Source organism: Oncorhynchus gorbuscha, linkage group LG19, assembly GCF_021184085.1.
Source record: "Oncorhynchus gorbuscha isolate QuinsamMale2020 ecotype Even-year linkage group LG19, OgorEven_v1.0, whole genome shotgun sequence".
Lineage (NCBI taxonomy): Eukaryota > Metazoa > Chordata > Actinopteri > Salmoniformes > Salmonidae > Oncorhynchus > Oncorhynchus gorbuscha.
In genome coordinates this window covers 18326240-18338275 of record NC_060191.1, presented here as the reverse complement: position 1 = coordinate 18338275, position 12036 = coordinate 18326240, and the positions used below count along the sequence as shown (strand labels likewise).

At 41.6% G+C, this 12036-nt stretch overlaps 1 protein-coding gene across 5 annotated transcripts; it reads right to left on the bottom strand.

Annotated features, from left to right (window-relative positions):
* Positions 1-573: 573 nt before the first annotated feature.
* LOC124005350 (NADH dehydrogenase (ubiquinone) complex I, assembly factor 6-like) lies at positions 574-11843 on the bottom strand. 5 transcript variants are annotated; one of them, XM_046314514.1, is made up of 10 exons: positions 11650-11843; positions 11426-11545; positions 10944-11047; positions 9012-9134; positions 8802-8858; positions 8604-8706; positions 5854-5987; positions 2631-2732; positions 2072-2128; positions 574-1107 (listed from the first exon to the last, which is right to left on the bottom strand). In XM_046314514.1, exons 3-10 carry the CDS (start codon positions 10962-10964, stop codon positions 979-981), a joined length of 726 nt encoding a protein of 241 aa, XP_046170470.1. In that variant the 5' UTR covers positions 10965-11047; positions 11426-11545; positions 11650-11843; the 3' UTR covers positions 574-978. The 5 variants fall into 5 exon arrangements, with proteins under 5 accessions (XP_046170470.1, XP_046170471.1, XP_046170467.1 ...); XM_046314515.1 differs by having other exon boundaries at positions 10948-11047; positions 11650-11668; XM_046314511.1 differs by lacking the exon at positions 11650-11843 and having other exon boundaries at positions 574-748; positions 971-1107; positions 10948-11047; positions 11426-11643.
* Positions 11844-12036: the final 193 nt, after the last annotated feature.

Sequence of the window (12036 nt, the reverse complement as noted above, 5' to 3'; positions counted from 1 at the left end):
TGAGAACAGGCAGAAAAAGTGGGATGGGAGGACTTTCCCTTCTGTTAAGGGCAGAAGAGCTAGGGTAGCCTAGTCTGAAGAGGGCATCATCAGGGTCTGGAACACACTGACTGTAAGGATTCATAACGGAGGAAAATACATACTATGATAAATAAAATAATCAAACTAACCTGGGTGAATGACCCAGCCCTCTCTGTGACAATCTTTAAGGTGAAGCCTTAGCATTTCCTGGTTTTGAAGAACAAAACCAAATAAGTACATGAAAAGAAAAGGGCCATTTTGAACTGTTTAACTCCACAACCTGGCATCTGGTCCAGATCAAAACAATCAACTGGAGGTGGACATTTTCTGGTAAACTAAGCACTATGATAATTATACACTTGCATCCTACTTTGGCTGTAAATGGTTATCAGGAGCAACAGTACCATATCATTTTGTGCTGGTAAAAGCTATGTTGTGAATGTATAGAGCTTGTGCCGCAAATATGGACAGTGATATTCACACTTAAGTCAAATAAAAGCTCTATATTTTCTTAAATGTCATCATAATTCACAATGATATACATAACTGTTATTATGGTTGTGACATCTTTATTTAAGAGCTTTAAAAAGAGAAAACACTTAGACCATCAACATGGCTACACGACTTATTACTGAAAATATTACATATATCAGGGCAGCAGTTCAGTCTCCAGTACTGTAGTTATTGCTTTGCAATAATCTCCGTCTGTGGTCCTCAGCTGTCTAGTCTACAACAGGGAATAACACAGGTGAACTGGTTTAGATGGCAGAGGCATGTTTTAAATCAGAATCCTTTTCTGGGGAGTGCTGATGTCATAGATGGAAGAGTCTCTTGAAATCCACTGTTGTAGATAGGTCTACTTAGAAACCAACATACGAGAGCGGGACTTTGGGAAATCGGATGTTAAAATCTGGTATAAATGACAATAGGGCTAAAGATAAGGTCCCACCATGTAGGTCAATAGGTCTTCTTCCAGGAGCGGAAATAGAGCTGGATGGGGATCAGTGGGTTTCTTTTCTGTAGGCTGGGATGGAACACATCAAAGTCTACCCGCCGCACCCTTTGAAGGTAGTCTTCCAGCACCACCTAGAACAGCAGCCAGAGAGAGGGAAACAGCATCCACAGCATGTGTCTGTCAGTCCTTATTCTCTACATGTGGAAGCTAGCGTGAGCGTCATCTCAGGGCTCAGGAATGTGCTTCCTCTTTACCCTAGATACACAAAGCCAGCCCGGCCTAAAACATATGATATGATTCAGCATCTGAGAGGAAAGAGCCTTTAGGGTGTCAGAACAGATTAACATAGTTATAGCACCAGTAGCAATAGAGCATCATATTTGTGGAAATTGTCCTGGATGGAGAGGATAAAAGAGGACCACAGAATTGAGTGGATTAATGCTCTCTCTTTCTCTAATTACCATCATACCATTGCTGGTTAGAGCACTCAAATGTTGTGACATCCACCCTTCAAAACATAACACATGACGCGGGGCATTTGTCTATCTCTAATTCTTCACCTGGGCCTCATTCTCAAGCCTCTGGTTAATATGTTCTGCCCTTCCTTTCTTGCGCTCTTTCATGCCCCTTCTCTGTGGGAATCAGACTGCTTTTGAGAGTGCCAGTGGTAAGAGCCCATAATGCAGTCCCTTGGTGGTCTGTCAGGTGCGATTTAAATTGGAGCAGTAAAAGGTGTGTCTGGCCTGATGGGGAGCGTGCTGTGATGAGAGGGAGATTAGGCTAGACGTACAGCCATGTGAGGATATTGGGAGATGGCTGAGGAAGAGAAAGGATCATTCAAGATGGCTGCTCCTCCTTACCTAAGTTCAGATGAACATGACTGGAGGATTCATTAAAAAACAAATGACAAGAGAACTTAAGAGAAACTAACACGCAGACCTGGTCTCTTCCCTGGTGCCAGGACTAAAGAAGCCCCGTAGTTCAGTCTTGTCTTTGGTCAACGTTTTAGTAAATATGACCCTTTTCATGACGTTACGTCAGTCACAGTGACCACAACATAACCCAATCGTTCTTATAATAATAACAACAACCCACTGTCTGGAGGAAGGCAGGGAAAGCGGAAGCTGGTATGTTCTTGCTGAAGGATCTGGCCTGTGGAGACAAAAAGGTTCAAACTGAGTAAAATGACTAACAGGCTAATAAAGCTATAATCCGTTTAACAGAGATGGACGTGCATATAAAACACCAGTAGCTACTAAATTTCAGACTACTTCAGCTTCTCTTTTAAATTCCTTTTGTGTACAAACAAGCCTTAATTAACTTGAAGCTCACAATAAAACAAAGTTACAAGTATTCATCAACATTATGATTATGTATGTGTTGTACAGGTAAAAAAGGCATTGTAGTAGCCATTCGAGAAAACGACTGAACCCACATGAGAATACACTATCAGAGCTCTCCAAATGTAGAAATGTAATTGAATCAAATCAAGCAGTAAATCTGTTCGGCAAGAACAGCCCACCAAATAACATTGGAGGAATAGAATGTATGCACACATGACTGTAAGTCGCTTTGGATAAAAGCGTCTGCTAAATGGCATATATTATTATTATTATTATTAGGAACACTGTCCTTATGTCATGAGGTTACGTACGTGTTGTAGGTGTACGTGGGCTTGGCTGGCAATGTCATATACCACATCTCTCACATTCTGTTCCCGGCTTCCTCGGATGAAGTCCTCCTGGGAGGCTCTGTGCTGGTGGTGGTGACACACACACACACACACACACACACACACACAGGAGAGATTTGTTCAAACCACTATTCTAGCCAAGCCAACCAATTGTTCATGCTGATAGCATATGGCCTCTAATGGGGCGAACAAAGTGAAGCTCTCGATAATTATCTTCATTATTCACAGTATGTATAGCGATTGTCAGACCTGTTCTCTCTCCTTTAAAATTTGTTATGGCCTCAGGCTGCCCTGAGGTGTTTACAGCACTGTGGCCGTCAACCCCATGATAGATAGAGTACAAGTCGGATAGTTTGACAGCAAAAAATATATATAAAACGGTTAATCGTAATCTTATTCCACAAATAAGGAGTTTAGTTTGATATAAACTCAGCAAAAAATAAAATAAAAAGTCCTCTTCAGGATCCTGTCTTTCAAAGATAATTCATAAAAATCCAAAAAACTTCACAGATCTTCATTGTAAAGGCTTTAAACACTATTTCCCATGCTTGTTTAATGAACCATAAAAAATTAATGAACAAGCACCCGTGGAACGGTCGTTAAGACACTAAGAGCTTACAGACGGTAGGCAATTAAGGTCACAGTTACACTAAAGAGGCCTTTCTACTGACTCTGAAAAACAACAAAGAAAGATGCCCAGGGTCCCTGCTCATCTGCGTGAAAGTGCCTTAGGCATGCTGCAAGAAGGCTTGAGGACTGCAGATGTGGCCAGGGCAATAAATTGCAATGTCCGCATTGTGAGACGCCTAAGACAGCACTACAGGGAGACAGGACGGACAGCTGATCGCAGTGGCAGACCACGTGTAACACCTGCACAGCATCAGTACATTCAAACATCACACCTGCGGGACAGGTACAGGATGGCAACAACAACTGCATGAGTTACACCAGGAACGCACAATCCCTCCATCAGTGCTCAGACTGTGCGCAATAGGCTGAGAGAGGCTGGACTGAGGGCTTGTAGGCCTGTTGTAAAACAGGTCCTCAACAGACGTCACCGGCAACAAAATCGTCTATGGGCACAAACCCAGTCACTGGACTAGAGAGGCCAGGCAAAAAAAGTGCTCTTCACTGACAAGTCGCGGTTTTGTCTCACCAGGGGTGATGTTCGGAGTCGTGTTTTTCGTCGAAGGAATGAGCATTACACCGATGCCTCCTGTACTCTGAAGCGGGATCGATTTGGAGGTGGAGGGTCCGCCATGATCTGGGTCGGTGTGTCACAGCATCATCGGACTGAACTTGTTGTCATTGCAGGCAATCTCAACGCTGTGCATTACAGGGAAGACATCCTCCTACTCTTCTTGCAGGCTCATCCTGACATTACCCTCCTGCATGACAATGGCACCAGCCATACTGCTCTTTCTGTGAGTGATTTCCTGCAAGACAGGAATGTCAGTGTTCTGCCATTGCCAGCGAAGAGCCCGGATCTCAATCCCATTGAGCACATCTGGGACCTGTTGAATCGGAGGGTGAGGGCTAGGGCCTTTCCCCCCAGAAATGTCTGGGAACTTGCAGGTGCCTTGGTGGAAGAGTGGGGTAACATCTCACAGCAAGAACTGGCAAATCTGGTGCAGTCCATGAGGAGGAGATGCACTGGAGTACTTAATGCAGCTAGTGGCCACACCAGATTAGAGGTCGACCGATTAATCGGAATGGCCGATTTTATTAGGGCCGATTTGAAGTTTTCATAATCGGACATCGGTATTTTTGGACACCGATTTGGCAGATTTAAAGATTTTTTTTTACACCTTTATTTAACTAGGCATGTCGGTTAAGAACACATTCATATTTTCAATGACGGCCTAGGAACGGTGTGTTAACTGCCTTGTTCAGGGGCAGAACGACAGATTTAGATCTTGTCACCTTGTAATTGTCATTATTACAAATATAATAATATTTTATTTATATATATATGAAAATTAAATCGACATCTGCTTTTTTTTGGGGGGGGGGGGTCCTCCAATAATCGGTATCGAAAAATCATAATCGGTCGACCTCTACACCAGATACTGACTTACTTTTGATTTTGACCCCCCTTTGTTCAGGGACACATTATTCAATTTCTGTTAGTCACATGTCTGTGGAACTTATTCAGTTGTCTCAGTTGTTGAATCTTGTTCTGTTCATACAAATATTTACACACAAGTTTGCTGAAAATAAACTCAGTTGACAGTGAGAGGGCATTTCTTTTTTGGCTGAGTTTAGTTTAACAATACTATGAGGACAATGAGATTTTGTATTGCCCAAAAGCACAAGGCGGTCGGTGTCTGTAGACATGCTGCTACACACATTAGCTTGACAAACTAAACAATCAAGTCAGGTAACATCAATACTATTTGAATAAAATGAAGCTTGGAATTGCAAGTTATTAGCTAGGCTAGAAGCTGTTGTCAAGCAATGGGAGCAAAACACGGACATACAGAGGGTCCACAGCCAAATCCTGTATAAATGTAACATCACCACGAACAGAGGCTGAAGTAGTTAAACCCCTGGACACCAACAGTCCCTTCCGCTTACGACCAGAGCAATGAACTTATGACTGGATTAAAATAATTGGAAAATTGCAAAGCACTCACTGTCCCTTAATGACACAGGAAGTGGAGAAAACCCACCAGGCTTTAGCAAGCTTCAATTGAGCTCAGGACTAGACCTTTATGTTACAGTAGCACCCCAGGTGTCAAAACAATAGTGATCAGCAAATGACCTGGAGGTCTCAATAAACCTGAAGAGGTCACTATTGTCACACACACTGGACTAGTAGCGGTAAAAACATCTCCCGATGTCACATCATAAATCAGCTGCACACGGTCCCCTGTCACTCCAGCTGTGGCTCAGAGGCCTTGTCGACAGATGATCAGACAAAGCCTAGAATTTGACTTGTAACTACAGCCAGTGCATTTGTTATGGGGTTTCATTAGAACTGTGCCTCTGGCATACTTCATTTGGAGTAGTGACACACTCCCGCACTGTGTTGATAATGCCAAACCGGTCTAGCAGGAATATAATGTCACAAAGGCCCGTGTGTGTGTGTGTCTGGAATGGCAGTGTAGCATCCATCTGTACAAAACGTCACCAGCAGGAAAGTCATCATTTTGATACCTCTGCTGCAGATATGATCACTCACCAGCATGCAGATGTCCATAGGTAGGTAGACTTTGCGTCTGCTGCTGTGGTAGGGCGTGGCTCTTAGGCACGTCACGATCCCCTGGGCCTTACCAATGTGGCTGGCAGCATGATCAGCATGGACATCTTTCACACCTGGACAAACACACACACAAAGGGAATCAGGGAAGACAGAAAAATAAATAAAAGTTAAATCATTGCACCACTTAAAACAAATTACTAAACATGCGCTGTCTAGGTACAAGAAGAATTTGTCTTCTAGTTTACCTCAGAAACCTAGTTACCGTTTTTGATTGACTAGGACCATGCTAAAACCTTAAGCAGACACTGTTCTCTTGTATACATAATTTATAACAATGAAGCGCACACATTTGATATCAATAACTGGGAAATGCTTTCATGCGGAGTGCCCTGTACTTGAAATAGGTTGAGGCTTTGAGTCAGACATCTCTTCTAGTCAATTAGACTGGAACAAGTGTGACAGGTTCCTTGGCAGAGGGGGGCAAAAATAATGACATTCCACAAGAAGATGCGAACAAGTCACAGAAATGCAGGTATTTGAAATGCAGAAATGATGCAAGTTAATTAATCGCTCAAGTGAATACAGCTTGACCAGCTTCTAAGTCTTCCTCTCATAAAACAATCTGCATGTTCAAGTAATCATTATTTTGTATACAGTGCATTCAGGAAAGTTTATAGACCCCTTGATTTCTCACATTTTGTTACGTTACAGCTTTATTATAAAATTAAATGTCCCCCCCTCAAATTACACACAATACCCCATACTAACAAGTCAAAAACAGGTTTTTAGAAATATTTGCAAATATATTAAAAATAAATGTACATAAGTATTCAGACCCTTTACTCAGTACTTTGTTGAAGCACCTTTGGCACCAATCACAGCCTCGAATCTTCCTGGGTATGACACTACAAGCTTGGCACACCTGTATTTGGGGAGTTTCTCCCATTCTTCTCTGAAGATCCTCAAGCTCTGTTAGGTTGGATTGGGAGCGTCTCTCCAGAGATGTTTGATCGGGTTCAAGTCCGGGCTCTGGCTGGGCTAGTCAAGGACATTCGGAGACTTCTCCCGAAGCCACTCCTACATTGTCTCGGCTGTGTGCTTAGGGTCGTTGTCCTGTAGGAAGGTGAACTTCACCACAGTCTGAGGTCCTGAGTACACTGGAGCAGGTTTTCATAAAGGATGTCTCTGTACTTTGCTCTGTCCGTCTTTCCCTCAATCCTAACTAGTCTCCCAGTTCCTGCTGCTGAAAACATCCACACAACATGATGCTGCCACCACCATGCTTCACTGTAGGGATGGTGCCTGGTTTCCTCCAGGTGTGATTCTTGGCATTCAGGCCAAAGAATACAACCTTGGTTTCATCAGACAAGAGAATCTTGTTTCTCATGGTCAGAGTACTTGAGGTGCCTTTTGGGAAAGTCCAAGCGGGCTGTCATGTTCCTTTTACTGGATGAGTGGCTTCCATCTGGCCCCTCTACCATGAAGGCCTGATTGGTGGAGTGTTGCAGAGAGGGTTGTCCTTCTGGAAGGTTCTCCCATTTCCACAGAGGAGCTCTGTCAGAGTGACCATAAGGTTCTTGATCACCTCCCTAACGAAGGCCCTTCTCCTCCATTTCCATTTGCTCCGTTTGGCCTGGCGGGACAGCTCTAGGAAGAGTCTTGGTGGTTCCAAACTTCTTCCATTTAAGAATGATGGAGGCCACTGTGTTCTTGGGGACCTTCAATGCTGCAGAAATACGTTGGTACCCTTCCCCCAGATCTGTGCCTCAACACAATCCTGTCTCGGAGCTCTACGGAGAATTAATTCAACCTCACGGCCTGGATTTTGCTCTGACATGCCCTGTCAACGATGGGACCTTTTTATAGACAGGTGTGTGCCTTTCCAAATCATGTCCAATCAATTGAATTTACCACAGGTGAACTCCAACCAAGTTGTAGAAATATCTCAAGGATGATCATTGGAAACAGGATGCACCTGAGGTCAATTTCAAGTCTCATAGCAAAGGGTCTGAATACTTATGTAAATAAGGTATTTCTGTTTTTATTTTTAACAAATTAGCAAACAATTCTAAAAACCTGTTTTCACTTTGTCATTATGGGGTATTGTGTGGAGATTGATGAGGAAAATGTTTTATTTAATCAATTTTAAAACAAGGCTGTAACGTAACAAAATGTGGAAAAAGTCAAGGGGTCTGAACTTTCCGAATGCACTGTACACACACAGTATAATATGACTGTTCCTGTCAAGGTTCTTCCAAATAGGGAAGGAGCAGAGTCATTGTCATCCATTTCTTTGGCTCTATGGAATCTATTGAGAATGTGTTTAATGTAGAGTGGAAATGGGTCGTTTCTGTTGTCCAGCCTTTCAGCAAAAATCTACAGGAGATCAGTGGCTATATTGATTCATTCTGATGGCATTTCCGTTGTGCAATTATACACGACGAGCTCTGCAACGCCAGGCAGACAAGGTATTATTAGACAAGACACAATTACAAAGTTCCCGGCAATGTTCCATTCGCTGGCTGCAATTCTCATCTTTCTCAATTTAGTCAAATGTGCTGCATTTGCAAGCAGGATTCTCATCATTTCTAAGAGGTACTTGAACACTGGGAAGTTAATTGTGAATATAAATTAGATGGTTTTTTCCCCCCTCGGGAACAGAGCAATGCACATGCTGTACACTCTTCAGTCAGTGGAGTCGAGCACAAAACACAGATACACCTGCTCACCTAAACTCTCCAGAAGAAGGTACAGTAGTGAGGACTGGGTATTCTCTGAATAGGCCTCCAACTCCTGGAGGTTTCTATAAGCTCTGTCTTCCATGTCTTTCTCCTGTTGGCAACAGTAGAGACATACTTCAAATAAATTAAACAGAACTAGAATTGAACCCACCCAAATCCATGACCTAAAATGCAACATTTGCTTACTCTCTCAGAGATTATTCTAAGCATCCACCTCTTTGTCAGGTAGTGTTTCTTCACCGCCTGCAAAAGGAGATATTTAAAACAGCTTTTCCAATGCATTTGATATGTACTATGTTTAATGGTATGCAAAGTCCAAACGTTATACTGTAGACTGCGTTAGCCTGCAGATGTATTCATGAAAATAAAAACAGAAGATATCTACTCCAGACTGACCCTCCATAGTTCTGCACTGACAGGCTGCACTGGGGGGTCGTCCCTGTAGATTTCCTCCACTGTAGTCTTCCAGAACTGCATCCGCATCAGACCTATGGTCTTCTGGGAAACAGAGTCCTTCACCTTGGAGAGAAACAAAAAAGCAAGTCTTTTCTCAATTCCTTTCAGAAGACATATTCATTGAATAAGTTTATACTGTTAGGCATACAGATTTGCATGAAAAATGCCTTGATTTACTAGACCATTCCCTCACTGTTATCCTTGTTCATATCTAGGTCTATAAATTGATGTATTATTCTAGACATAAACAGCATTATCTTCAACAGCAGGATGCCTGAACATCAACACTTAGCTCTGGACATGTATTGGACATATGACCACCCCGAGGATTATAGTATCATCATTTCCAATATGTGCATATTCATACAGTGCCTTCAGAAAGTATTTACACCCCTCAACTCTTTACACATTTTGTGTTACTGCTTGAATTTAAAATGGATTAAATTTAGATTTTTTTTATGTCACTGGCTTATACACAATAACCCATGATGTCAAAGTGGAACTGCTTTTCTAAATGTTTACAAATTAATAAAAAATAAAAACCTGAAATGTATTGAGTCAATAAGCATTCAACCCATTTGTTATGGCAAGCCAAAATAAATTCAGGATTAAAGATGTAATAATCAAGTCACATAATAAGTTGCATGGACTCAATCTGTGTGCAATAATAGTGTTTAACATGATTTTTGAATGACTACTTCATCTCTGTACCCCACACATACAATTATCTGTAAGGTCCCTTAGTCGAGTAGTGAATTTCAAACAAAGATTCAACCACAAAGACCAGGGAGGTCTTCCAATGCCTCGCAAAGGGCACCTGTTGGTAGATGGCAACAACAACAGAAATATACAGGCATCATTCCTAACTCAGTTGCCGGAAAGGAAGGAAACCGCTCAGGGATTTCATCATGAGGCCAATGGTGACTAAAACAGTTAGAGTTTAATGGCTGTGATAAGAGAAAATGGAGGATGGATCAACATTGTAGTTATCCCACAATACTAACCTAATTGACAGAGTGAAAAGAAGGACGCCTGTACAGAACACATATTCCAAAACATGCATCCTGTTTTCAATAAGTAAAACTGCAAAAATGTGGCAAAGAAATTAACTTTGTGTCCTGAATAAAAAGCATTATGTTTGGGGATTTCCAACACAACACATCAATGAGTACCACTCTTCCTATTTTCAAGCATGGTGATGGCTGTGTCATGTTATGGGTTTGCTTGTCATTGGCAAAGACTAGGGAGTTTTGGGGAATAAAAATGAACATAGAGCTAAGCACAGGCAAAATCCTAGAGGAAAAACTGGTTCAGTCTGCTTTCCAACAGACAGTGGAAGACAAATTCACCTTTCAGCAGAAAAATAACCTAAAACACAAGGTCAAATCTACACTGGAGTTGCTCACCAAGAAGACAGTGAAATGTTCCTGAGTATCAAGTTACAGTTTTGACTTAAAACTGCTTGAAAATATATGGCAAGACTTGTCTAGCAATAATCAACAACCAATTTAATGGAGCATGAAGAATTTTGAAAATAATAAAATGGCCAATGTTGCACAATCCAGGTGTTCAACTCTCTTAAGAGACTTACCCAGAAAGACTCACAGTTGTAATTGCTGCCAAAGGTGCTTCTACAAAGTATTGACTCAGGGGTGTGAATACTTATGTAAATTAGATATTTCTGTATTTAAATTTAAATACATTTGCAAAAATGTCTTCACTTTGTCATTATGCAGTATTGTGTTCAGATGGGTGAGGAAAAAAATATATATAATTATCCATTTTGAATTAAGGTTGTAACACAAAATGTGGAACAAGTCAAGGGGTATGAACACTTTCTGAAGGCACTCAGTGCTGAACTTTCTGGAATACCTGCCTGAGCCAGCTCGACATTGAAGGCCCTCAGGGCCAGTGAGGAGCGCCGGGCATCCTCAGGGAGAAGCAGGGAGGACACAAAACCGTCATAGTCCCGAGACCTGGGGAAACAAGGCAGTGGAATTATTTGAAACAAGTCAAGTGTAATGCTAATGGTGGACTAACTTCTTCACAATGAAAACGTTAGATGCAGTAACACATGTAACAAAAACAAATTACTAGCCAGGGTTGGGGTCAATTCCATTTCAATTCAGTATATGCACTGACATTCCAATTCTCTTCAATGCATTTCAACGAGGAACAATTGGAATTTAAATGCATTTGGTTAACTTTCTAAATGAACAGGAATTGAACCCAACCATGCAACTAGCTGTACAATGTAGCCAGTCAGAGGGGCCCATGCAATTTGTGCTTAGAAGGATGCTTGCTAGTCATACCATTTAGCCATATTTAGCTAGCTAGCAAACTGGCTTACTTACCTCACAATATCGATACAGTATTTTTCGTTATGCCGAGATTCTGCAGTAGAGTTTGTTGAAGCTCGTATACATTTTACTTCGGTAGGTCGTTGAATACAAATAGCGTGTGGCAATATATTTCTTTGGAGTGAGTGAAACACCGAACATTTTGTGGTTAATAATCCATGCTTTGCACTAATGCCAGATGCCATGTTCATAACATACCCTTCAACTTTCACCCTTACCTTGTGTCACAACAAAAGTATTCCTCCCTAGTTCATGTGTTCCGCTTTATGTTGTACTTTTAATTAAATACAGAACACTCGTTTTAGGTAAAGTATTTATCTCAAGGAAGACAATTAGTTGTAATTTAGCGAACAATATGTAGCAGCTACAACTGTGAATTTCAGAGTTGCATTTATAGTAGACCTTTGCAGCAGGCAAAGTAAACAGAACTTGACGTGCTCTTGTTCTGGACAACGTCATATATAAGGGTCATATGACTTCCCTCGCTATGATTATGGGAGTTTAAAAGTAGAGTGAGCCAGTTACACACTGTAAATTTCGATGCTGTCATATGGCAACAGTTTCAATTAATTGTCACTTTGCATTGGTCCTGATATGGCATGGTA

Bases quoted from the DNA above. Each gene is read 5' to 3' on its own strand.
- LOC124005350 (XM_046314510.1), bottom strand. From the start codon at position 11,622: ATGAACATGGCATCTGGCATTAGTGCAAAGCATGGATTATTAACCACA. The intron at 9,135-10,947 runs GCAGGTATTCCA...TTTCTCTCCAAG, and splicing joins TCAATGTCGAGCTGGCTCAG to GTGAAGGACTCTGTTTCCCA. The intron at 2,733-5,853 runs GTGAGTGATCAT...CACCACCACCAG, and splicing joins CTATGGACATCTGCATGCTG to CACAGAGCCTCCCAGGAGGA.